Genomic DNA, 27,735 nt, shown 5'->3' with positions numbered 1-27,735 from the left:
TCCTGATACCACCAGCCACCGTGAGAACACAGCAGATTCAATTAAGACGTTTATTAATCTCCCCATATACAGGCTCAATCTGGCTCACAGTGCTTGCCACAGTGGGTGAAGCAGGGGTAAGGGAGGCCCAAAGAAAGATGCCCTGCCCAGATGGCCCAGCCCCGACCCCTCCCTACACTCAGCTCCTCTGCCGCTACATGGGCCAAGGGAGCACAGTCTAGGACAGACGAGATTGTCCCCACTACTTCTTGGCTGGCTGTGATGTATCTAGTGTCCACACTAAGCTGCACATGAGAACAGAGCCTTTACAAAAGCCTATGTCAAGCCTTGACAAATGGGTATGACCCAAGGAAATTAGGACAGTGTTCTTCATTCCTGGGGTTTTAGTGACCATGTCCTGCACCAGCCACTTCTGATGGCTGCCTAAGGGACACCCCCCCTCTGTGTGCCTTGGTGGGGCAGGAGAAACAGCAAGGAAGGGCATGGTGTCATTAGCTGGGAAGGGAAGGTACAGGCAAGGAGTCTTGCTCCCACCTGGCCATGGGAATGCCATCTGCCACCGAGGACCATAGCCATCACAGAACCTCAGGGCTGGGCAATGTGGAGGCCGAGTTAGGCCAATCAGGGTGTGAAATCAACACAGCCCCCTCTGCATGGGTCTAACTGCACATCGCAGACTGCTGTCATAGACCAAGGGGAGGCTGGACTGCTCCGACTCAGGACGGGCCAGGTGAACAGCCCATGGTGCCATCTCAGAATCACTGCAGCCAGAGGGAGGCACTCAACGACAGTCTCAAAGGCCCGAGGTCACATGGCACAGGTGTCCCCATCTGCCAGTCCTGCATTTCAGCAACACCACAGAGGGGACAGGCAACCTGTGCCTACAAGCAAGAGGCCAACCTGGGAGGGTTAGCTGATGGCTGCAGATACGCGAGGAGACACTGAGTCCCCTACAGTGAGCCTCAGAGCCTGGCCTGGGAATGCTGGCCTCTGTCCCTCACTTGGGTATCCAGGTGTGGACAACAGCCAAATGCCAGGGGATGTTCAGGCCACACCTTAGTCCAGTGACTCAGTGGCCAAACCCAGCCCAGTTTCAGGCTCAGGGGAGCCGCCTCCTGTAGTGAGCATCCCACCCCAAGGCTACTGCGCCCAGACAGAGCTCCCTGTGCTCTTATGGATACAGGGTGCCCAGGGCCCTGCAAGCACACACATGCCCGGGTCACAAACACCCAGCCTCTTCAAAGGCAGAGGACCCAACAGAGACCTCAGGGGTTGGCGAGGGTTGAACAATAAAGCCACTGAGCCTCCAGCCACAGCCACATGGACAGGACCACCAGGGCAAGGCTCTGATAGGAGCTCTAGCGGAACAGACTCAGAGTGGGTGAGGCTCAGAGAAGGCTATGCCCCACTCAGTGCAACAACAGTGCCACCTTCCTGAAAAGTCTAGAACATTCCAGAAGGCTACATAACCTTAGTTGCCCTGCAAAGCCAGGGAGGGCCAAAGAGCAGACAATGTGACCCTATTCTTGTATGTGTGATTCCAGCACAGAGAGCCTGAACTGCCCTCCTACGTTCACACAGTGGACCAGGAGACCAAGTGACTCGGGACCCTGGCCCGACCTCTTCCTCCACCTGGTCTCAGGCACAGCTGGCTCTCTACAGATGGTCACTGGGGGGAAGATCTCGGGGCCTGGTGGCAGGCGGGACATACACAGTATAGCGCCCTGGGCACTGTGGATAACAGGACAGTGTCTCTCCCCCACGCAAAGAACCATGGCAGTGTCCACAGCTCGCACCCAAGAGTTAACACGGGAAAAACTAGCAACCCCGGCACAGACTGTGATCAGGCCAGGCCCGTTCTTGAGTAGCTGTGCTGGTGGGATCTGGAGTGAGGGACGTGTGCTCTCAGCCCCATTGCACCACCCCACCCCATGTATGCCGATGGAGGCAGGACAGAGAAGTAGCAGGTGATGTCAGGAATGCCTGAGGGAGTAGTGATTGGCACAGACGAGAGAAGGCAGCATGACCTGCTCTGAGCCTAGCTGGTGACAGGCACCTGGAGTTCTTCACACTCTGCTCTTTGCCCAATTTAAAGTGCCCCAGCCCTGGTTGCAGGGCTTGGTTGGTTAGAGCGTTGTCAGGGTACAGAGACGTTGCAGGTTTAATCCCCCATCAGGGTACACACCGACACAGATCAATGTTTCTCCTCCTCTCTCAAATCAATACAAAATTTAAAAGTAAGTGAAACAAAACATATTTCTAATACTTAAAGCTTACATTAGCAGAAGAGCCTGGAGGGCAAATGCCACTGCTGGCCGCAACCAGCACTGGGAGGATAGATGCCAACACGCAGCTGTGCGTGGAGAACATCTGCTGAGCCATGAACCACTGCTCTCCTTTAAGGTGAAGAACAAGGGACCCCACACCCGACCCCCAATGCCACATAAGAACATTCTGGAAATATCCTTGGCTCTGTGCTGTGCCCCCATCAGGCTGGTGGTATTTTTTTTTTTTTTTTTTGTATTTTTCTGAAGCTGGAAACGGGGAGAGACAGTCAGACAGACTCCCGCATGCGCCAGACTGGGATCCACCCGGCACGCCCACCAGGGGCGACGCTCTGCCCACCAGGGGGTGATGCTCTGCCCCTCCGGGGCGTCGCTCCGCCGCGACCAGAGCCACTCCAGCGCCTGGGGCAGATGCCAAGGAGCCATCCCCAGCGCCGGGGCCATCCCTGCTCCAATGGAGCCCCAGCTGTGGGAGGGGAAGAGAGAGACAGAGAGGAAGGAGGGGTGGGGGTGGAGAAGCAAATGGGCGCCTCTCCTATGCGCCCTGGCCGGGAATCGAACCTGGGTCCCCCGCACGCCAGGCCGATGCTCTACCACTGAGCCAACCGGCCAGGGCCAGGCTGGTGGTATTTTTGATGGCCTATGGTCTGGAGGACTGGAGAGGTGAGGACACCCCTGCCACCCTCTATCCTTCAGTGTCCAGGCCAGGCCCTTGCCTGCCAGCACAGCCCAAAAGCCTGAGACAGAGAGGGCCACAGAGCGGACTACTTGTCTATCAGCTCAAGGCACAGGCCCTTGCAGGGCACCTGGACAAGGAAGCAGTTCTAGTCAGCCTCCCTACAACCACCAACCCTTTTCTTGGCCTTGGGGCAAACATGCGTCCGCACACAGCAGGGACAGGTCCGGAGCACGGGGCCTGAGCTGCCAGCTCAAGTGAGGACGAGGAGCAGCTGCGGCCCCAGCACACAGATGAGAGGCAGCCCACTCTGTAATTAGCCCATGGGGCTGAGGCAGCGCCAGGTGGGTAGGCCTCAACACAGACCCCAGCGGGGAGCAGGTCTGGGGCTGAGCTCACGTGCTGACAGGTGCTAGTAGGGGATTAGGAGGGATGTGGAAGGTTCTGGAGCTTGGAACTCAGGCAGTCCTGCACTCCTGACTAAGCAGCCTGCACATCAAAGTGAACCATGAGCGCCTGCCATGGCAGAGCTGTCCGCCATGGAGAACGAGTCCAAGGGAAGAAGAAAGGAGCTCTCTGTGAGGCTGAGAGTGCAGCTGCCAAAGGGACCAAAGGCAGCAAGCCACTGGCTGCTCCACAGGAGGGGCAAAGGGTAGCCCCGCCGCTGCTCACGGCTCTGATGACTCTGGCTTCGACCTCCATAGGGAAGTACACACTGGAGTCTCTCTACTCTGCAATGCAGGGCTCCCTCTGAGTAGCTCACATCTGGCTAGCGTGGGGGGAACAGGGTCTGTGGGGAAGCGGGTGGGGGCACGGGGTCCTCGCAAGGGCTGGACCAGGGTCAGCGTGCCCCTACCGCCCTCACAGCTTCCAGTCCAGAGAGCAGAGCAGGAGTTGCCTGTAAAGGAAAGAGGCAGGAAGGGCCAGAGGCCAGAAAGGGGGGCGGGATCAGAACAGGAAAACAGGACCAACGCGGAGTGGGCAGGGTCCCTGATCCCACAGCCACTGGGGCTATACCCAGAGGGGTCCAGGCAGGGTGCCTGCAGTGACGGAGTGGATGGGCCCCGCTTTGCTAGGTGCTGAGATAGTCTGTAAAAACAATCTCTGTTAGCTATGATCAACAAGACGGGTAATAGCAAATGTTGGAGAGGCTGTGGAGAAAAAGGAACCCTCATTCACTGTTGGTGGGACTGTAAAGTAGTACAACCATTATGGAGGAAAGTATGGTGGTTCCTCAAAAAACTGCAAATAGAACTACCTTATGACCCAGCAATCCCTCTACTGGGTATATACCCCAAAACCTCAGAAACATTGATACGTGAAGACACAAGGAGCCCCATGTTCATTGCAGCACTGTTCACAGTGGCCAAGACATGGAAACAACCAAAAAGCCCTTCAATAGAAGACTGGATAAAGAAGATGTGGCACATATACACTATGGAATACTACTCAGCCATAAGAAACGATGACATCAGATCATTTACAGCAAAATGGTGGGATCTTGATAACATTATAAGGAGTGAAATAAGTAAATCAGAAAAAAACAAGAACTACATGATTCCATACATTGGTGGAACATAAAAATGAGACTAAGAGTCATGGACAAGAGTGTGGTGGTTACCAGGGGTGGGGGGAGGGAGGACAGGGGGAGAGTTAGGGGGAGGGGGAGGGGCACAGAGAACTAGATAGAGGGTGGCGAAGGACAATCTGACTTTGGGCGAGGGGTATGCAACATAATTTAATGACAAAATAACCTAGTCATGTTTTCTTTGAATATATGTACCCTGATTTATTAATGTCATCCCATTACCATTAATAAAAATTTATTTAAAAAAAAAAAAAAAACAATCTCTGGTCAGCAGGGCCTGGCGCCAGCTTAGGATATGGTCAAGGTGAGCAGAGTGCCCGATGCTGTGCTGCCCCCAATCCCTGGGCAGAGATCCACTTACCAGGAGCCACCCCAGGATCACTCCTTGATGGCCTGTGTCACCCCCAGAGGAGAAAGTGACCAGCAATGCGCAGCTTCCAGGCCAGCAGAAGGAAGGGCAGGCGGAAACCCAGCCCCACAGGGACAAAATAGACAAAATAGAGGAGGGACAGTTCTGGGGGACACAGGTCACAGCATGAAGAGGTTCCGTGTGTCAGAAAGACGCATCTGCAGGATGTATACTGTATGCACTCGTTAACACGGCCTGAAAACAGGTGAGGCAAACTGCCCAGAGAAGCGAGGAGTAGGGACTCCTTTCCCTCACCAAGGATATGAAAGGACTGAAGATTTGCATACAATTGGGAAGCCTGCCCCTTAGGGAACATGTTCTTTGCAAACGTAACAGACATCAGATGGAACAGCTGTGGTGAATGTCTGAGATTCAGGTTCATGTGTGAACTGGCACAGGCCTCTGGGGATGGAGTGGGGTCTGACAGGTCTGAGGCAGGAGCTCAAACAAACACCCCTGAATGCTGGCAGAGTTAATGGGACAAGGGAACTGAGGTATGGAGAGGAAAACGTGTCCTAAGCCAGTGGCCTCAACACCTAAACCCCTGTGACACTATTCCACAGGGACAGTGGCCAGAGGCAGATTTAATAGCGGGCACACTGGGCACACGCTCTGGGCCCCGACTTCTGAGGGGCCCTGCAAAACCCAAACTTTATACTTTTTTCTAATGCCACCAAGTTTGATTTCCTACGTGCAACTTTAACATTAATAGTACATGGCCCTGGCCTGACCAGGCGGTGGCACAGTGGATAGAGCGTCAGACTGGGATGCGGAAGACCCAGGTTCGAGACCCCGAGGTCGCCAGCTTGAGCGCGGGCTCATCTGGTTTGAGCAAAAAGCCCACCAGCTTGAACCCAAGGTCGCTGCCTCCAGCAAGGGGTTACTTGGTCTGCTGGAGGCCCACGGTCAAGGCACATATGAGAAAGCAATCAGTGAACAACTAAGGTGTTGCAACGCACAATGAAAAACTAATGATTGATGCTTCTCATCTCTCTCCATTCCTGTCTGTCTGTCCCTGCTTATCCCTCTCTCTGACTCACTCTCTGTCTCTGTAATAAATAAATAAACAAATAAAATAAAAAATTAAAAAAAAAATAGTACATGGCCCTGGCTGGTTGGCTCAGTGGTAGAGCGTCAGCCTGGCGTGCGGGAATCCCGGGTTCGATTCCCGGCCAGGGCACATAGGAGAAGCGCCCATCTGCTTCTCCACCCCTCCCCCTCTCCTTCCTCTCTCTCTCTTCCCCTCCCGCAGCCTTGGCTCCATTGCAGCAGAGTTGCCCTGGGCGCTGAGGATGGCTCTGTGGCCTCTGCCTCAGGCGCTAGGATGGCTCTGGTCACAACAGAGTGACGCCCCAGATGGGCAGAGCATCGCCCCCTGGTGGGCTTGCTGGGTGAATCCCGGCTGGGCCATGCGGGAGTCTGTCTGACTGTCTCCCCGTTTCCAACTTCAGAAAAATACAAAAAACAAAACAACAAAAAAACATTAATAGTACATAATGTTTTTCACTTATTTAAAAATATGGTTAACATGTATTTTTATTTTTACTGTCTCTCTCTCTTTTTTTTAAAGGGCCCAATATTTTTTTCTGTGCCCAGGGCCTCAACCGACCTTAATCCACCTCTCACAGAGGCCAAGACGCAGCACTGAAGCCCAAGCCCCATCACACTCCGGCCAAGAGCAGAGGACCCAGGATCTGAAATTCCCTCAAAGGCCTCAGGTGGGAACAGAGGCCAGCAGCTCAGAAGGAATGAGGACGTGGCCTTCCTTGTGGTCACTGTGGGGCAGGTCCAGGTTCCCTGGGTACTCTGGCAGCTAGGACACTCCGAGTTACAGCACAGTGACAACAACCCATCCCGTTGGTGACCAGGATGTGGTTCGGCTTGGGTCCCCCCCCCTCCCAGGACCAGGCTGGCCAGGGTGCTGCTCCTCGCTGGGGCAGAGGCCGCGGGGCAGGGCTCACTGCGCAGCAGGCGGTGCGGGCACGAAGGGAAGGTGTGGGCCGAGCTTGCTCAGACAGGAGCATTCTGAAATCTCACAGGTCTGGCACGAGGCCATCCCTCAATCCTGTCCCCTGGGATAAAGAGCCCTGGCGCCACACTGGAGGTGGCCTTGTAGGTGGCACCAGCCCTGGGGCAGTCCATGACACATGCAGATCCTCAGGAAGCCACCCTGCAGCAGGACTGAGCCGCATGGTCCTTGGGCCAGTTCCTTCAGAGCAGCACAACCCAGCTGCTGACGGAGGGGAGGGCAGAAACACCCTGTTCCACCTGAGTTCACAGAACAGTCTACAGCTGCAAGAGCACATACTCCCTTCTGGTGCCTACACGGCTGATCCTGATGCTGAGCGCACACACCCATTTCCCCGTGGCCCGGCCCCAATTCTGCCCCTTGCAGCCTTACCACCTCCTCCACTCCAGACTTTCCCCTTTCTGTCCAATGCCTCACTTTGGTCCACCTTGCACTATTGGGCACATTCCTTGCTCCTGTCCTGGTTTCTCCTGTTGGCCCTTCTGTCCTTCCTTGTGTCTGGCTACCCCTCCTGCAGCCCCAGAGGCTGCTGCATACCACACCCACCAGCCTAGCACTGGGGGTGCTTTGACTTCAGTGCCCAACCCTATGACCCTCACCCACACACACAGGCACAGCCCCTGGAAATTTCCCAATACCCGCCAAAGGCAAAGATTGCAAAAGCTTCCAGGAGGGAAAATGACAAAACTCACACACACACAAAAAGCCAGCATCAAAATAGCACTGAAGCCTAACCAGGCGGTAGTGGCACAGTGGATAGAGCATCGGACTGGGATGTGGAAGGACCCAGGTTCGAGACCCCGAGGTTGCCAGCTTGAGTGTGGGCTCATCTGGCTTGAGCAAAAGCTCACCAGCTTGAGCCCAAGGTCGCTGGCTCAAGCAAGGGGTTACTCGGTTTGCTGAAGGTCCGCAGTCAAGGCACATATGAGAAAGCAATCAATGAACAACTAAGATGTTGCAACGCGCAACAAAAAACTAATAATTGATGCTTCTCACAAAAGCTCACCAGCTTGGACCCAAGGTCGCTGGCTTGAGCAAGGGGTTACTCGGTCTGCTGAAGGCCCGCGGTCAAGGCACATATGAGAAAGCAATCAATGAACAACTAAGGTGTTGCAATGAAAAACTAATGATTGATGCTTCTCATCTCTCCGTTCCTGTCTGTCTGTCCCTATCTATTCCTCTCTCTGACTCTCTGTCTCTGTAAAAAATAAATAAAATAAAAATAAAAACAGCACTGAAGCTGGCAACCCTCAAGTCAGAGGAAGCAGAGGGAAGACCCTGGACCACCCTGGAATGCTCAGCACTAGGTCAGCACTTCCATCTACCTGCTGAGGACCCATTAAAAGGAGGGATGGTCCCCAGATGAGGGAATAACAGGACCCAGAAAACATGGAGAAGGGAATTCCCAGGCCAGCCAAGGGGGAGCAGAGTAGGAGGGACTGCAGGAGGGCAGACTCCATGAGGAGGAGAAACAGCCCAGGCAGGGACACCGGGCAAGGAAAGTGCCCGCCTGTTGGCCAAGGGTGTGGGGATAAGTGAACAACAGTATACCATGCACTTAGCAGATGAACAGTGAGGCAGTGATTGACTTGAGATAAAAATAAAGTGTCTCTGGCTGGGTAGCTCAGTTAGTGTTGTCCCAGCACACCAAGGTTGTAAATTCAATCCCTGGTCACGGCACATACAAGAATCATCCAGTGAATGAACAAGTAAGTGGAACTACAGACTAATGTTTCTCTCTCTCTATGTTCTAAAATCAATAAATTTTTTTAAAACTTAGAAAAAGTCAAAATAGTATGAAAACCTGTGATCTGTACAGCTCAAAAAAACCCCATCAACTGGACTCCATTAAAACGGAACATTTTTGTTCTATAAACACAGAAATGAAAGGCAAACCAGAATGAGAGGAAATATTGGTAAAACACAAATCTGAGCAGGCACATCTATCTAGAATACAGAGAATACTCACAGCCTGATAATCAGACCCAGCCCAACAGAACACAGAGGGGAGATGTGGACACTCACCAAAGACCCAGCAAACAAATGACAGTGACGAGAGATGCCCAGCATTCAGCGCACGAGACACACAAACCTGGGAGTGCCCCCCTGGGGGCCACCCAGTGCTGCCAGGAGATGGTGTGAACACTGGGCATCCATCTGTGAGGGCCACACAGTCCAAAGGCTGACAGACAGCAGACACCAAAGCAGCTAGACCAAAATCATCATGGAGCTAAAACTGGCCAGAGTCAAAAAGGAGTACTGTCTACACCATGCAATGTCATTTACATCAACACCGGCAAATGCACACTGACCCTGGGCGGAAAGTACACAGGTGGTGCACTGCATGGGAGCATGGGAGAGGGAGGCAGGGGGGTTTCTTAGGGGGCCTAGAAACTTGGGGATGATGGAGCTGCTTGCTGTCACCAGAGGTGGGCACTGTGCCTAATTCACCAAACTGTCTACAATGGCAATGCAATGAAGCTGTGAACATAGCAGTCACAGTCCACTGAGCATTGGTAGTGACAGGGCTTCTGCCATTGTCACGTGAACACTGGACAACTGACCCTTGAACAACATGCGGGGAGGGGCCTTACCCCTTACAATCAGAAATCCACATATAACCCTGACTCCCCAAAACATAGTTGTCCCTGGGTATCTGAGGGGAACTAACTCCAGGACCCTCCTGCAGATACCAAAACCCATGCATGCTCAAGTCCCTGCATGATGAAGCCACTAGCCTTCCACATCTATGGACTCCCATCCATGGACTGACAACAGTACAGATGTTTATTTTTAAAAATCTGCATGTACTGACCTGTGGTGGCACAGTGGATTAAGCGTGGACCTGGAACGCTGAGGTTGCCGGTTCAAAACCCGGGCTTGCCTGGTCAAGGCACATATGGGAATTGATGATTCCTGCTCCTCCCCCTTCTCCCTCTCTCTCTCTCTCTCTCTCTCTGTCTGCTCTAAAAATGAATTTTAAAAAATAATTAAAAAGAAATCTGCATGTAATTGGCCCATGTGGTCCAACCTTGCATTGTTAGAGGATCAACTGTACCGTGATTTAAGCAAAAGTTGTAATCATTATACTGAGTGGGGCAAGCGAACACTATAAAAATGCTAATTCTACATTTCTGTAGCAAGAACGCATCAGATAATGTGTAAAATTGAAAGAAAAAAGGGATAAACCGCTCTTCCAGACGTGTGGAAGCAAACAGCCAGACGATGCCACACAGAGCAGAAGGCCACTACTGCTGAGAAGGGGTCTTGGGGACGAGGTCGGGGAGGGGGCACAGGAGCTGGCATACCTTTAGACCGGGGATGTGTGAACTTTAATAAAAATTCAACTCCCAAGCATGTGACCTAGGTGTGCAGGGAAACAGATGTCCACATAATTCCTATGCCAACTCCTCACAGTAGCACTATTTAGTCAAAGGTGGAAACAACTCCTCAAGTGTCTGTCAGCTGGGGAAAGGACAAACAAAACACGGTCTGCACAGTACAACGTTCAGCCATAACAAGTAATGAAGCACTGACACGTGCACAACAGGAAGCCTTGCAAGCACGATGTCAGCCGCCATCCAGCACGGGTTGCCGCAGGACTCATCACATGACATGCCAGAGCAGGCCGACCACAGCTTACGGGATGGGCACTGCTGATGGGATGCTGCGTGTTCTGGGACCAGACACTGGGGACGGTGCATGCTGTGGCTGTGCTAGGAACCACAGAGCAGCACACTTCCATGGGTGAGCTATACGTCATGTGAGTTACATCTCAATAAAGCCATTGACAGAAGAAAAGTTTAGTCCCCACAGCTGGGCTGCTGTGACCTAAGCTGTGCTTGCTGATCTCTGCCCCTGGTTCCTGATGGAGCTCCTGAGTCCCTTGGGTAAGAGGCATGTCTTTTGTTCTACTGGGAGGACTCTGGGTGGCTCCTGGTGGGGCTGGTCACCAGATAGACCAAGCCATGATTGGAAACTGGAACTTTCAGCCCCATTCCATCTCCAGGGAGAGCACAGAGGCTGGACATGGAGCAAATAATTGATCATGCTGATGTGAGGAAGCCCCAGACCTGGGCTTAGGAAGCACCAGGTCCCTACCTCCACGAGGAAGAAGCTCCAGGGTCTGGGAGCCCCCAGGCCCACACTGTTGACCTTTATAGGCCCATAGTGTCCTTTATAATGAACTGGTAAACCTGGGTGTTCCCCTCAGCTCTGAAGCCATTCTGGTACATCATCAAACCTGAAGTACAGGTTCTGGAAACCCCCAATTTGCAGCCAAATAGGACAGGGCTTGGTGACCGGGACCCACTACTTGCAACAGGCCTCTGCCTGGGGGGGCAGATATGTGAGGCAGACAATGTCAAACTTCAGTCACCAGGGGCCAGCTGGGGGCTGAGAACTGGAGAATCTGCTGTCATAGGAAGCACCCATGTTCAGTGTCAGCAACTTGGAGTCAAGGGGACAGGGTCATCCCTCAGCGGCCTCTCTGGGCTACTTCTGTAGACGCACACAGTTGGACTCCTATTTGGTGATGGACCCCACACACCAAATAAGCCCAGCAGAGACTTCAAAACCCACTGCAAATCAGAGCCCAAATGAGACCCAGCACAGGAAAGGGACACTGCACCCTCCTCATCCTGCTGCAAGGCCCAGGCCCCATGCTCACACCAGGCACAAGGCTGACATCCTGCCCCCCAGGCTTACTGTAGCAACAACCACCACGGATTATCCCAGCAGGAAACTCTGGAATCTCACTGCTGAGATTGCCAGCCTGACCATGGGCCAAGTTTTCTCGAGAGCAGAGACTGGCCAGCCTGTGTGTGAAGCCTATCCCTAGTCACTCACCCTGTCTGGCCACGCCCCTACTAGGCCTCCTGCGCATTACCCTTCCCGCCCCTCCAGCCCAGACAGGTCCCACCATATGTCTATCAATAGAACAGATGTGGCCCTGGCCGGTTGGCTCAGTGGTAGAGCGTCGGCCTGGTGTGCAGGAGTCCCGGGTTTGATTCCCGGCCAGGGCACATAGGAGAAGCGCCCATCTGCTTCTCCACCCCTCCCCCTCTCCTTCCTCTCTGTCTCTCTCTTCTCCTCCCGCAGCCAAGGCTCCATTGGAGCAAAGATGGCCCGGGCGCTGAGGAAGGCTCTGTGGCCTCTGCCTCAGGCGCTAGAATGACTCTGGTTGCAACAGAGCATCGCCCCCTGGTGGGCATGCTGGGTGGATCCCGGTCGGGCGCATGTGGGAGTCTGTCTGACTGCCTCCCCATTTCCAGCTTCGGAAAAATGTGGGGGAAAAAATAAAAATAGAACAGATGTGCATTCATGCTAGTGCCACAGAAACCTGCATGCCACCATGGCTCTGCCAGGCTGGTGGCCACAGGACACACAGCATATACCTAGCAGCCTGCCAGGAACAAGCTGGGCCTCTGTGTCTCCAAACAGGGGCATGGCAGAGCCACTGCAAACCTCACAGAGCACAGACCTCACTTCTGGTGGGCCACCGTGAAAACGGAGAGGGGCGGAGAGAGTGAGACGGCATCTGTGCCCCAGGCCTCTGCCTGAAGCCACTGGGGCGAGATGGAGGCCACCCCAGACCTGGCGGCTCAGTGGAGCCAGGACGCTCATATTATGCTGTGTACCCAATTATACAAGCAACATGAGCTTGTCACAGAAAAGGTCTAAGGAAAAAAGCAGTCGTCTTGGGAACCCATCTTCATCTGGGACTCTGCCACGTGCCATGGGATGTGCACTTCCCGACGCAGGCCCACCCAGCCTGTGGTCCGTACCCGTGTCATTTTCTTCTACACCAGAACCTCTCCCCGTGCTACTCAGTGCCGGCGTCTGAGTCCACTTGTTACACGGCTCCTGTGTTAGCCCTTTAAGTTCTGCTGGGACTACCCACACCCACACATCTGTGTCCCCACCCCCACCAGCAGGCCAGCTGTGTGAGCTCCCAAACACCCAGGCTGCCGGTGACCTCTTTCACCGGGGCACGTACCTCAGAGCCCTCGCTAGCTCTGAGGGTACAATTGTTTTAGAAAATTGTTCCTCGTCTGACAGGAAACACTTGATCCCACTTCAAAGACCAGACACAGGATGGGGCACCAGACTCGCCCAGGCACATCCAACGACATCAGGGAGGGTCTTACCAAGTTCTTTGGAGCCCTGGCTCTCACTGGCCAGCTCACCCATCTTCACAAGGGCGTCGAAATAACCTTTGGCAGCATAGGTCACACCTGGAAGGAGAGAGGAGGTTAATTCCCTCTGAGATGGGGCAGACCTGCAGTGCATGGCCCCCATGTGGCCAGAGACAAGAAACCTGCAGTCTGGCCGCACCTGCTCCTCTGGCTGTCCTCCTCTTTTGCCTGCACTGGAAGCTCCTTCCCTTGTGGAAACACAGCGTGTGTTTAGGTGCAGGAGCCATGATGGGGGGCTGCATGTGCCTCATGAGACAAAGATGACTGGGGACAAACCTGCACAACAGCCAGCAGGAAGCCAGTTACTCAAAGGTCCTGCAAACTGGGAGAGAGCTCTGTCCTGCAATCCTGTCCTTGGTCTGGGAACCATGTTTGTAGCTGGAAGTGAATCAGCTGCTCAAAGCTGAAGTCACCACTGTGGTGGGGGGAGATGGGGGGACCTCACAAGTGAACCTGATTCCACATGGCTCAGGGCTGCTGCCTGGCAGAACTTCCTCCTGGGGCATGGTGACGCTGGGAGACCCTGGGTGTGCCCTTCGGTCCACCCGGGCTGCAGGAGCCATGCCAGCAGCACAGTATACTTTCTGACCTGCTTTCCACAGAACCCAGCCAGAGGCCTATCCCTGGGCACCTGACCAAATGTTGTTTAGGTGCTTTCCAATCAGACACATGCTATTTGCTCTGCAGCCCAGAGGCGTGTATGGGCTCCGTGTCCCAGTGGCTGATGTGGAGGTGGGGGTTCCTTAAAACCAATGAAAAAAGGCCAAACTTGGCAGATGTCCTGACTGGGAAGGTCGAGTGCAGTGAGGTAACGGGAGGGATGGGGCAGCTGGGCTCCGCTCCGGGACAGGCAGCGAAACAGGCAGAGGGAGGAAGCTCCAACTCTCCATACACAGGCACCCTGGACAGCCTCAGGGGGGCAGGGGCGCAGAGATGGAAAGACCTGGAAGGAAACCTGTGCTTCACATTAAAGAGCTAGGTGTGGGCCATGGCCGGTTGGCTCAGTGGTAGAGCGTCGGTCTGGCGTGCAGGAGTCTCGGGTTCGATTCCCGGCCAGGGCACACAGGAGAAGCGCCCATCTGCTTCTCCACCCCTCCCCCTCTCCTTCCTCTCTGTCTCTCTCTTCCCCTCCCGCAGCCGAGGCTCCATTGGAGCAAAGATGGCCCGGGCGCTGAGGATGGCTCTATGGCCTCTGCCCCAGGTGCTAGAATGGCTCTGGTCGCAACAGAGCGACGCCCCAGATGGGCAGAGCATCGCCCCCTGGTGGGCATGCCGGGTGGATCCCAGTCGGGCGCATGCGGGAGTCTGTCTGACTGCCCCGTTTCCAACTTTGGAAAAAAAAAAAAAAAAAAAAAGAGCTGGGTGCGCAGGCAGGAACATGGCTGTGCCTTGACCAGGATGCAGCGCACCTGGGAACAAGGTCACATCATCCCATAGGGAAGCCCCAGGCCTCAGACGTGCCCCACAGATGATGACTCTCAAAAAACCAGTCTGTACCATCTAGCCCTCTCCATTCCCACTCTGTGTGCATAAGAAAAACCAGGCACACCAGGTGGACATGAGAAGCTGGCCTGCTCCACGGGCAGGGTGAGCTAGAGACGGTGGGCCCTGCGAGCCTGACCCTCACCCCAGCCCTGCCCTGCAAGCTCCTGTAGGGGAAGGAATCTGACTCAGGATTCTGCCCTCAACTCCTGGCGGGACAGAGGCCACTACTGTACCCTGGGATCTGCCACTGTCATTAAGACCCTATGGGCTGGGGCCCTGGCCGGTAACTCAGTTGGTTTTTAGAATGTCATGTTGATACACCAAGGTTGTAGGTTCAATCCCTGGTCAGGGCACAAACAAGAACCAACTAATCAGTGCTTCTCTCTTTTCCTCCCTTTTTCTAAAATAAATACATTAAAAAAGAGACCTTGCAGGTTGGGTCTGAGCTCCAGGAAGGACAGCTTCTCCTGACATCTAAGAGGAAAGGCCCTGTGGGTGGGGGCAGGAGGGCAGAAAAGGAGGAGGAGCCTCCATGCTTCTCTGGCCTTGCAGGACCCTGGGGGCACTCAGAGCTGCAGAGCAGGGGCAGCTCATAGGACCAGGGGCAGCCAGGTTTGTGTGTCCACACCATCGACCCCCAAGCGGGGACAGAAGGTGCCATCTTTCTGCACTTGGGTACAGTCTCTTGGACAGTTCTCTGCTGTCAAAGCAGTCACCCTGCAATGGCAGTCCCTTCAGAGGGAGGGCCAAGGTCATGGCAGAGGGCTGGGCACAGGGCCACCTGATGAGACTGGTGCAGGACAGGAGGCCCCCTATCCCCCCATGTGTGGTAAGAAGCTAGATACCCTCACCTAGACACCACTGCCCAGGGACAGGAGGGCTCTGCGAATAGCTCTGTCCCCAGGTGACCAGGCAATTAAGAACAACAAGAGTTGACAGCCTAGCCTGACCAGGTGGTGGCACAGTGGATAGAGCATCAGACTGGGATGCAGAGGACCCAGGTTTGAAACCCTGAGGTTACTGGCATGAGCATGGGCTCACCAGCTTGAGCGTGGGGTTGCTGGCTTGAGCCCAAGATCACTGGCATGAGCAAGGGGTCACTGACTCTGCTGTAGCCACCCCCCCTCCCCCGCGCCCCAGGTCAAGGCATGTGTGAAAATGCAATCAATGAACAACTAAGGAGCTGCAATGAAGAATTGATCTTCTCATCTCTCTTACTTCCTGCCTGTCTGTCCCTATCTGTCCCTCTCTCTCTGTCACATAGACACAAATTGAGGCCTGACCTGTGGTGGCGCAGTGGATAAAGCGTCGACCTGGAAATGCTGAGGTCGCCGGTTCGAAACCCTGGGCTTGCCTGGTCAAGGCACATATGGGAGTTGATGCTTCCTGCTCCTCCGCCCTGTCTCTCTCTCCTCTCTCTCTCTCTTTCACCCTCTCTCTCTCCTCTCTAAAAATGAATAAATAAGGCCCTGGCCGGTTAGTTCAGTGGTACAGCGTCGGCCTGGCGTGCAGAAGTCCCGGGTTCGATTCCCGGCCAGGGCACACAGGAGAAGCGCCCATCTGCTTCTCCACCCCTCCCCCTCTCCTTCCTCTCTGTCTCTCTCTTCCCCTCCCGCAGCCAAGGCTCCATTGGAGCAAGATGGCCTGGGCGCAGGGGATGGCTCCTTGGCCTCTGCCCCAGGTGCTAGAGTGGCTCTGTTCAGGGCAGAGCGACGCCCTGGAGGGGCAGAGCATTGCCCCCTGATGGGCAGAGTGTCGCCCCCTGGTGGGCGTGCCGGGTGGATCCCGGTCGGGCGCACGCGGGAGTCTGTCGGACTGTCTCTCCCCGTTTCTAGCTTCAGGAAAAAAAAAAAAATGAATAAATAAAATAAAAACTAAAAAAAAAAAAAAAAGAGTCAATAGCCTCTCCTCTCCTTGTCACCTTTAACCTAAAACCCCACCCAACAAAGTCCCCTGGGTGTGGAGGTCCCAAGAAGTCACAGAAAGCTCATAGCCCTTCCTGTCAAGCAAGGGTGGGGTAGCTTTGCCCACAGAGATGCTATAGCCAGAGCAATACAGTCAAGAGTGTGGTGGGCACCAGCACTTGGTGCCCAAGAACATGGCCCAACTCAGCTGGCCCTACACATGCATCCATGGACCCTGATTGTGGGGGACCCACACCATGTTCCCTCCCTGAGCTGGAGAGAGCGGGGTCTCAAGCTGCATCCCACTCCCCAGCACTCTCTGTGAGCCACAGAAGGGTCACTCGCCAAGGAGATGCTTCAGCCCCCATACCTGAAGCCACCGTGACTTCATCTGAGCCCAGACAGACATCACACTCCGTCTTTAGGTGCCACAGACAAAATCAGAATCCAGACTCTATGCGCTCGCCACAGTCACAAGACAAGCCTGAGGACATGGCCATGCCCGTGCAGGGACAGATTCAGCCTCAGGCCCCATGCACCGTCCCCTGGCCACACCATGGTCCCCACCTTACCTGCCAGGGCTTTCTCGTAATTCTTCCCCATGGCAATAAAGTTCCGCAGGCTGGGGTTGAACTGCTCCATGATGGTCTGGGAGAGAGGAGAGGGAGCAAGTCAGTGACCCGGGGAACAACCACAAGAACAAAGTGCAGGTGCACGCCACCTCTCAGGGGCCACAGCCAGACTTCCTGAGTCCAAGCCCAGCTGTGCCCTTGAACAACACCCTTGGGCAAATAAGCTTTTCCCATCTGAGCAATAGGGACAAGAACGCAACCCGCTGCGGCAGATTTTGTGGCTACAGGAGTGACTATGTGCAGGGTTGGGGCAGTGCTAAGAACACCAGGAGCTCAGAACCATGGCTGTCAAGGCACCAGACCCTGTCTGGCCAAGGGGGGAGGGGGGGAGTCTGCTGAGGAAGGCCTACTTGCCGGCCACACACAGACGCTCAGCGCCTGGCACCCCCTCCCACCGAAGTCTACATTCAACATGTCAATTACCAAACTGTATCTCTGATTAGTGCCCCACAGCCTGAATTGCAAATGCCAGGCTCCAATCTGTTTGCCTGATGCACTGAAGTCTCAGTGCCAACATTAGCAGTTCTTAGACTGAAAAAATTAGATTTTCACTCGAAGGCTAAATAAATGTTTTAATTACCAGGCATAAAAACAGGCACACACAGCCAGAGCCAAACACAAGTTCTCCCAGGGAATCTGAACCGACTGCCGACAGCCAATCCAAGCTGATGAGATGCAGATAGAAAGTTCCAAAGAAACCATGTCTCATCTTTGGGGCCCCTGTTACAACGTGTCCAGTCTTTCCTGAGGATGAGAGTTAAGACACTGGGTGAGGGGAGACTGCTAGGTCCTGTGTGACAGGACGCCAGATCCTGCGTGAACAGAGGCCATGGTGCCCCTCCCTCCCAGCCCCAACCCACTGCAGCCCTGGCTCCAGGTAATACCTTTCTGATCCCTGGTCCTCACCCTCAACCAGTGCAACCAGCTGTATGGATGCCCACATGGCAGTGGGATCTGGCTCCAGAAAACCCACTACCAGGCACACTCCTCCAACCACCCATCCTGAGTTTGGCCAGGAGTGACAGCAGAGAAGCACCAAGACCCATGGTCAGAGGGGGTGCGGATCCATGTCCAAGCTGCCACCTGCTTGTGCCTGGAGCCAGGCCCCAGGCTTGCTAAGAGAGTGCCCACTGGGCTCTGCTATATGCGGAACCCAGGAAGGGAACATGTGCCTGAGTCCCCAGGGCAGGTGCACCTCAGCTCCCAGATGCACCTGCAGCATAACCACCAAGGCAGAGACACATGAGGAAACAGCAGTGACCCCAATGGGCAAGGCCCTGGCCCTGTCCCCACTGGGCTGACAGCTCCCATGGAGGTGGGGAAGGGAGTTCTCAGCTGAGATGGGGAAGCAGGGACCTGAGCAAGCCTTGGAGAGAGTGGAGACACAGCCAGCAGGAGCAAGGCAAAGGCCGGGGCCAGGGCCCACTGGGCACATCAAGGTTACAGTGTGACAATGTGCAATGTGAGGGGAGAGGCAGCGGTGCAGTGATGGACAGAGTCCCCGCCTTGTAGAGAGCTGGGTGGTCTGACTACATTTTAGAAGGCTCCGTTCTGGCTCTGGGGTCCAGACTGTCGCCAAGAACCTGGGCAGACACAGAGGACCTGTCGGAGCTGCTGAGTGACATAAGTGACAACTGGATTGGCAGAAACTACTCACGTGTCCTGAACACAATGGACCGCGATGTGGGGCAGAGGGCTCATGGTCACTGGTTTGGGGACAAAACATTGCAATGGGGAACCCAGAGTCTGGACACACCATGTTCAGGGAATGCAGACTTGGGGTGGAAACATCACGTAATGGGCAGGCAGGCATATGGAAGGGTTCTGAGACCAGGTTACCATATGGCTGGCGGAGCTCTGGGCCTTGCTGCCTTACCAGCCACAAGGACCTGTCAGGGCAGGGAAACCGCCAGGGCTGCGTCTGCACAAATGGAAAGGGACAGAGCAAGACAAGAGCCTCGTAAGGGCAGGTCCCGTCCTGAAGCTGGTGTTCCAGTGTGCGTGCACATGAATGTGTGTGCGCAGAGTTCCAGCTTTGCTCTCTGTAATGACAGGCGTGGCTCTGAGACACTATCCTAGAATGTGAGCATTTGAGGTCCAGCACTCACGAGACCCAGTGTGGTGGCTTCAGAACCTCAGCCCCCCACACCAGGCTCCTGGGCAGCACCCACCCCCACTCTGGCCCCATGTGGAAAGAGAAGTCCCACCAAGCTTGTCCTCTTAGCCACATGAATATGCTGAGTGTTAGGGAAAAGAGGCCAGCAGCTGCGCAGGCCAACCAAGGAGGCCACTGTGGTGGCCTGCCCACACCCTCCCAATGACACATGGGGACAACGCCAGGTTTCACTTCCTTACCTCAGTAGTTGAACTCACGCACCATGAATGTGGGAGCGAATGGGCAGGACGGGCACTGGGGTGCCAGTTAGGACTTCGGGGCAGGTCACAGCCCCCACTCTGCTAAGAAGGGGCAGGTGGCCAGGGCACCGGGCTTGGTCACTTTACAGGTAGGTGTCTTGGTCTCCCCTGGAAGCTGGTGCCCCGAGGGAGTTCCTCCTTCCCTGTGGAAACCTGGGATGGGGGCCGCAGTGAATGGTCACCTACCCGCCTCCATTTCTAGGTCCTTGGCAACTTCAGTGGCCCAGGAAGGGCTGATTCCCTCCAATTGGGGAAGGGGGTCCTCTCAGAGACTGAGTCCTTAGCTATTCTAGGGTTCATGCAGACACATATGGTGCCTGCCCCCCATTCCCCGAACTAGGCCCTGCAGCTGCCTACACGAACAGACAGGAACACCGTGAGCTCCCTGTCACCATGCGGAGGAGGGCCCCATGCGGAGGAGGGCCCCATGCTCTGCCACCACACTGCACTTTCTTGGAAATGATGCAACACTGTATTTCTTCAAGGATGCTTTGTTCAGAGAGAGCTGAGATCCAAACATGCAAACTCCCCCCCTGGCACAGGCACGTGCCAGGGGCTGTTCACTTCTAGAAGGGGAAGGGATTATCTCTCTCTCACTGACACTGAAAGGCCAACACAAACTAAAGAAAGGCTGGGGGATGCTCCCAGACCTGGCACAGAAGGGGTGGCCCTCTGCACAGCCAGCCTTCAGCAGAACCCCAACAGACCATAGACCAGTCGTCACCCAGAGCCTCAAGGTGCTGGCCTCACGCCTGTCATGCAACTCAGGGGCCGTGGCCACAGGGTGCACAGAGGTGCCGCAGGACCCCACACTAGGGACCACACTCCCCAGGCCAGGACAGAATCCTACATGAGCCACCGACCATCATATTCTTCACACGCTAACACCTGCACTGTGCAATATGAAACCCCCAAATCTGTTCCAGCCCTGCTACTGCGTGGCGATAGCTTCTGTTATCTTTGGTAGCGCTTGTGGGCAGGAACTGCATTTAGCACGGGCATCGTCTTCAGTCACCCACCGGTCACTCAACATTTATTTCAAAACAGCTCCCAGGTGCCTGTAGGTGCTGGGTACTGCAGGGCTCCTGAACACCCCCACAGCACACAGTCTCTTTTGGGTGAAGAGACACTAGCAAGTTCAGGTGTGGTGATTCACAGTCGCCCTCTTGCCGGACATCACAAAGCTGATTCCCTGTTGCCCCTGGAGTCACAGGAACTCCAGGCCCTAACCACACCTACAGGGCCAAGCCACCCATCCTGCCCCTGGGCCCCAGTTGTGTGTTTCTGCAGGAGCCAACCGGAGGGGCTGACCAGGGCACAGATGGCCATCAGTCCTCGGACCCCACATGCTGCAAGCCCTGCAAGGTCATTGGGCCCCTAGCCACTTCCTGGACAGTGACAGCCATTTTGATTTACTTGGGTCACGGGGCTGCCCAGATAGCGAGGACAAAGGGCCATGGGATACTTGGTCTCCAGTCTGGGGAAACGAGGAAGGAGCAGCACCGGGGCCTTGCTCCAGCACCTGGGCCAGCTCGCGGACTAGGCACCCCCCCAGCTCTGATTCCCACCAGTGGCCCCTATCCAGCAACTTCCTGGCAGAGCTGCTGCAAAGAGCAAAGTTTTTCCACCCGCAGAAGAAAAGGAAAGGGCTGCACCTTCTGCCTCCCTCCCCTTAGACCAGAGGTCCCCAAACTACGGCCTGGCCCGCGGCGCATGTGGGCCCTTGAGGCCATTTATCCGGCCCCGCCACACTTCCGGAAGGAGCACCTCTTTCATTGGTGGTCAGTGAGAGGAGCATAGTTACCATTGAAATACTGGTCAGTTTGTTTATTTAAATTTACTTGTTCTTTATTTTAAATATTGTATTTGTTCCCATTTTGTTTTTCTACTTTAAAATAAGATATGTGCAGTGTGCATAGGGATTTGTTCATAGTTTTTTTTTTGTTGTTGTTGTTTTTTTACTTATTTATTCATTTTAGAGAGGAGAGAGAGAGAGAGAGAGAAGGGGCAGAAGCATCAACTCCCATATGTGCCTTGACCAGGCAAGCCTAGGGTTTCGAACCCGCGACCTCAGTGTTCTAGGCCGACACTTTATGTACTGCGCCACCACAGGCCAGGCCATAGTTTTTTTATAGCCCGGCCCTCCAACAGTCTGAGGGACAGTGAACTGGCCCCCTGTGTAAAAAGTTTGGGGACCCCTGCCTTAGACCCTCACTCAGTGAGTGTGGTCTTTGCACGCCCATCCCCCAAACCCTCAACCAACCAGTCTGTGTGTCACTGCTCTGTTTTACAGACGGGCAGAGACAAAGATTAAGCCTGCCCGCTGGTTCCTGCTTCAGCCACAGGCCAGCTGTATAGCTGGGCTCACCCTCCCAGAACACAGGTCCAGCCCTGTCCCGAAGTGCCACCAGAGCTGGCAGGACAGGACCAGGTGCCTGCTCCACGTCAGAACAGGGGTCAGGCTGAGGCAGGCTTCCTGCTTTGTGCCTCCTTTCCAGGAGGGCTGATATTTGGCCACCTGGTCACTCGAGAGCAAGGCCAGGTGCCTGCCCCATCTTCTCACCCAGGACACATGACTCCCAGACTCCAAGGGTCCTGGTGCCCTGCTGCCCGAACCACCTCCCACATCTGCTGTGATGGCAGGATAAGCAGGCACCAGCTTTAGGACAAGGGACCTGTGGTGCCACTATCTAGATGCTGCTAGAAGGTGGCAGCACCCTGCCCACCCCCAACAAGAACAGACTAGCTGGGGCTCTGGGTAAAGAGGAGTCTGTCCCCCTCTAACACCTGGGTATCTGTCCTGGGGACCTTCCTTAAAGGAATAAAATCAACTCTAGGAGTTTAGTGGATGCTAGGAGGGCTTCCTGGAGGAGGAAGGCTTTGAGCTGGATTTCATTTGGTCAGAGCCAGGGACAAACCAAGCGGGCTGATAATGCTTTACAAGCACCAGGCTCCCTTCCCCATACTCTGCCTGGGACTCCTCTGTGGGCCATGAACCCCTCACAGATCACAACTGCCTTTGGGCCACAGGGATTTCCCCTTCCCAGTTCTCATGGCCTCAGCTTAACAGCTTCCAGTGGGGAGAAGAACCAGGGCGACACAAGTGCATGGGAGACCAAGCTGGCCATAGCCTCCAGAGGAGGATCTATGAAAAAGTACTTTGCAATGGGAATAAGCATTAGACACAGGTGCCTGGACTGTTCCAGAGCAGTGGGCTGAGTCCCTGCCCCCAAGGGAGATGGAGGAGGTGCCAGGGGGTGGTTGAGATGCTGAATGCTGCTCCAGGGACCAAGGGTCGTCTTAGAAGGGCTATGGTCTTTCTTGGCCTCCTCAGCTTCCCAAGAAGCTGCCAACATAATAATATGACGTGTGCCTTTGCCACAGTGCCCTGAGTGACACCAGGGTGCACACTGGCCTCCCCTCAGGAGGAGGCAAAGGGTGGGTACCCCTTCCTGTTCACCATGCTTGGATGCCCTGGGAGAGCGGATGGCCTGAGTTGTGGGCTGAGGGACATCAGGACAAAGGACAAAACCTGGCCAACTCCCCCAGTCCTAGCTCGAACACCAGGCCTTTCCGTGCTTGCCTCAGGTGGTGGACATAGGCTCACGCATGGATGAGGAAGAAGCAGCCTGAGTTCCCGGGGCCCCCAGGTCCCCATCCCCAAGCCCCTTCTGGTATTAGGAACTATCACTGACTCCTCAGGCCATGGACCACCCGCATCCCCACCCCCAGGGGCCTTAGACCGCCCGCATCCCCACCCCCAGCTTTCTCTCAGGCCTGCAATCCTCAGGTGCTCCAGCCTGACTTTTCCTGATCAAGGTCCAGGTCAGGGATGCCTCTAGCCAGCTCTTGCTGAGGGCACGGAGACAGGGCGCACCAGGCAGGTGAGGTCTTTGCCATTCTAAGCCAGCCCCACAGGAACTGACAAACCCCATCAGACCAGAAGCCGCTAGCAGCAGAGTCCAAACATGAGCTCCAGTGGCCTGGCCACTTCCTTACTGTCTGAGAGGCACGTCCTGCCCATCACAAGCTCAGTGGGCAGAGTTTCTTAATGGACCGCAAGCACTTTCCAACATGCAGGCCTGGGCCACATGCGCCCCTGACCACTCAGGCCCGCCCCAAGGATGTGCATTCTGTTCACTGTCTGTGGGAGGTACTACGCTAGCCCTCGCTCCCGCGGCAATTTGCCAGGTGAAATCACAGTGAGGGCCCTAGAAGGCGTGCTTCACGTTCTGAGGACTGCTGTCTGACAAGGTCAGAGGGGTCCCCTCAGGGCCTGAGATACCAGCGGCCTGGAAACAGGTCACTGCGATTTCAACAGACAGCATTCAGATGACCCCCACACCATAGCATAGAGGGGGAGACAGCCCAATGGGTGTTTGGGGCTGGACCTGTCCCCTAAATTTTCATGTATTGAAGGGTAACCCCCAGGACCTCAGAAGGTGACTGTTTTGAAAAGAGGGTCTTTACAGGCGTAATCAAGTCAAGATGAGGTCACAGGGTGGCCCTCACCCCACACTACAGATGTCCCCTGAGAAAAGGCGGACGGGACAGACACACAAGGGATGGCAGACTCGGGGAAGTCAGCCGAGAGGGAGGCTTCAGAACAAGAGCCCAGTCCACTCCTTGATCTTGAACTTCTGGCCTCCAGAATTCTGGCCTCACCTGGTCTGAGGTCCAGTGGCCCAAGCTGACCAAGACTCTGGCCATTCCTTCTTGCAACACAGAGGCCTGAGCCTTAGTGCTGTTCTTGTCACCGACAACAAAGCCCTGCCTGGTTACTGCTTGACCAACTGGTTAGAACATTCCAAAGCCCCTGACCTGTGCTCATCCCCAAGGCAGTTCTGACCCAAGTTTCACGGGCGGGCTCCCACTGAATGAGAAATGACTGGTGAGCAAGCTGGGCCACACCCTGGGACATGCCCTCCCTGCTCAGCAGGCTGCCATCCCGAACACAGGCCACTTGGCACCAAAGTCAACAGCAGAGACTCAGCCTGGTCCTCCCTACTGTCTGCCCCCACCCTCCTGATTCCAAAGAACATTCCATTCTCACAGCCAATAACCCTGACCACCACTTACCCAGGAAGCAGTCCAGCATCCCACTTAACCGTTACCGAGAAAATAGTGGTGCTAAAGCTGAAACAGTTGCCTGAAGCTGGGGGACTCCTGGGAGAAGCAACAGGTCTGGAAGCCAGAGGCCAGACTCGGACAGGCCCTGTTCCAACCCTGGCTCAGACCACGGCATGGGCTGCTTAACTTCACTCCAGCCAGACACCCAGGGCCCCACAAGTAGCTGGTTTAGGAATCAACGACACTGAGCACACACTACTCAGCACCGTGCCTGACTCAAGCAGACCATCAGAAGTCACTCATCGTTATGTGTGATGACCCGCAGACTGCACAGCCCAGGTGGCCCCTGGCTGACACTTTGCCTCCCCCAATGACAGCAAGCATGACACCATCCAGGCCCAGGCAGCATCTTCACAGCACTCTACCTGGTGAGGCCTCTGCAAGAAGCCTGCAGCAGGACTCCTGCCTCTGGCTTGACCTAAGCCCCGGCAGAAATGCAGGTCCAGGGCACCTCTAGGCCTGCAGCCAACAAGGCTCTGGATTCCCAGGGGTGGGATGGCTTGAGTTCCATCGGTCCCTGGACTGCAAAGGATCTGCTTTCCATGGGGGAAGACACGAGGGAACAGGTGGCTATCGGGACAAAGCCTCTTCCTGCAGAGTGCTGGCCAGGGCAGAGGGGGCTTGAGCGGCACCACATGGGCTCAGAGGGGCAGCTGGTGTCGGAGGACCCCAGGTCCATGCCATCTCAGGCAGTGACACTTCTGTCCCCACCATACCCAGGCTGGAAGCAGCAAGGCAACTTTGCCCCAGGGGGGCACAGACTCTGGGTCATGCAAACACCCCACTGGATGAAACTCTAGCTTCAAGGGTGGCGGCACACCCTCTCCCCACCTCATTCCAAGGTTAAGATGTCTATTTCTATCACAGCATAGACACCCATGAAATCCCAGGGCATGTCATGACCCACAACATGTATGTTGTCACTGTGAAGGCCCAGCTGGTGACTGTCCCTCATATGGCTGGGCAGGAGGCAAACCTGGACATCCACAAACCATTTAGCAACTAAAAATGAACCAGGGTTCTGGCTATTGTCAGAAAACATTCTCTGATCAAGAAACAAAAAGATGCCTGACCTGTGGTGGCACAGTGGATAAAGCATCGACCTGGAACACTGAGGTCACCAGTTACAAACCCTGGGCTTGCCTGGTCAAGGCACATGAGAAGCAACTACAAGTTGATGCTTCCCGTTCCTCTTCTCCTTTCTCCCTTTCTCTTTCTCTCCCTTGAAAAGAAAAAGTTCCAGCAATAAAAATGGCAAAACAAAAGTTCAGGGACTTGAAAGAAAATCCCCTAGGCTTACTCAGAAAACTCAGCACACCTGGCTCAGGGTGGAGATGAGAGGCACCTGGCAATGGCAGCCGTGAGCCGGACAAAGCTCAGAAGAGCCAGACTCCGAATGCAATGATGTTTCAGAAAACCCGACCCTCTTATTCACGTGCCTGAGGTACAACAACGAAAAGGTCTGTCCAAATAATTCTACGAGAACATTCCGAAATACACAAGCAGTAATCAAAAAGCAGCATTCTGCTTGCTCCCAGTGGTCCCTGTGTATCCCAGCACCTCAGGGGACATGGGATCTGACAGCATGTGTCCAGACAGCTCACGCATGCTGCGCCCCCAAACCCCGCTCAGAAGTGTGGCAGGGCACTCAGGATGCTGTATCACCCAGGACGTGGGGAGTGGCTGCACCAGGCCCCAAGCAGTTGCTGGAACCAGCAACGGAGCCTACAGGGACCCAAACCGACCTGGCCACTGTGCGTGCTACAGGGGGAGCGACACTGAATGGCTACACAGCCAGAATAAGTCAGGTGGGATTCCTTTTTGCTGGCCTGCAGGTGCCTGGGGACCTCACAGGACTTCTATAGCATGTGGAGGCTCCTGAGTACAAGCTGGAGGAGGAGCCAAAGGCAGGTGATGGGCCAGCTTGAGGCTCTGAGGCCACATGCCATCTGTGGGCAGCTCACCCAGGTGCAGCGCCCCCACCTGCCCAAGGTCTTAAGATCACCTTTCAACACAGGACACAGTCTCCTATCAAGTCCTGCCTCTCACCCCAGCCACTCTCTTCACAGGGTGCCACGCAGAGCTGAGTGGGGACAAGTGAGCAGCAAGGCCAGCCTCACCTGTCCCTTGCCTGTCCTGCGGCAACATCCTGGACTCCCAGAGCAGGACCTAGCTGGGCCTCGGTTTCCCTCCTGGCCTGCTGTGCCCTGTCTCCTGCCAGGGAGGATGGAGCCTTGCTCAGCAGCCAGCACTGCCCATGATAGGATGGTGGTAAGGGGAGACTGTGCTGGCCCTCAAGGAGCTTCAGTACAAAACAAGGTGGCAACAAGAACACAGTTCCTGCTCGCCCTCTCCCCACTGCCTGTGCCCATGAGTCCTGGGCCAGCATGGAATGCCATTCTGCCCTGGGTCTCAAGTGCACACCGGTCACTCACAGGAGCCAATGACTTCCCCAGCAAAGCACATGTGCTCAAGGTGGAACCCACTGGGATGGCAGTGGAGGCAAGACCCTGTAGGGCCAGCCAGCATGCCAAAGGGCCACCCATGCCATAGGGCTATGTGCCTGGTCCAGTGCCCTGAGCTGCCCATTACATTCACCAGCAAACACTGGCACCTACCACCATGTGAGTCAACAAGAGTGGTGCCATGGAGCCAATGCTCCCTGGGATGTGACCTGGGCATAGGAGTTGCTGGAACTGGTCAACTCAGACGTCAGCATGGCAGGGAAACTAATTGCCTTTTGCTGCCCTGCCTACTCCAGAGAGCCAGTGGAAGAGGCACCACTGCTGATACGTGGGTAGCAGGAAGGGCAGCTACCATGCAGCACGTCAAGGCATGCGCAAACAGTCCATGTGGGGATAGCAGGTCTTGGCTGCTTTTTTTTTTTCCTGAAGTTGGAAACGGGGAGGCAGTAAGACAGACTCCTGCATGCACCCGACCGGGATCCACCCGGCATGCCCACCAGGGGTGATGCTCTGCCCATCT

General features: G+C 55.1%; 1 protein-coding gene across 8 annotated transcripts in view; it reads right to left on the bottom strand.

Annotated features, from left to right (window-relative positions):
- The window catches only part of BAIAP2 (BAR/IMD domain containing adaptor protein 2), a 73,261-nt gene that overhangs the window by 41,692 nt on the left and 3,834 nt on the right, over positions 1-27,735 (bottom strand). For all 8 annotated transcript variants that reach the window (XM_066381496.1, XM_066381492.1, XM_066381499.1 and 5 more), the window contains exons 2-3: positions 17,146-17,221; positions 13,137-13,223 (exon numbers count right to left, since the gene is read on the bottom strand). In XM_066381496.1, coding sequence (XP_066237593.1) covers positions 13,137-13,223; positions 17,146-17,221 — 163 coding nt within the window. The remainder of the gene's footprint in view (positions 1-13,136; positions 13,224-17,145; positions 17,222-27,735) is intronic.

The sequence above is a fragment of the Saccopteryx leptura genome, chromosome 4, assembly GCF_036850995.1.
Source record: "Saccopteryx leptura isolate mSacLep1 chromosome 4, mSacLep1_pri_phased_curated, whole genome shotgun sequence".
NCBI classification, from domain to species: Eukaryota; Metazoa; Chordata; class Mammalia; order Chiroptera; family Emballonuridae; genus Saccopteryx; species Saccopteryx leptura.
This window is presented reverse-complemented; position numbering and strand designations above follow the sequence as displayed.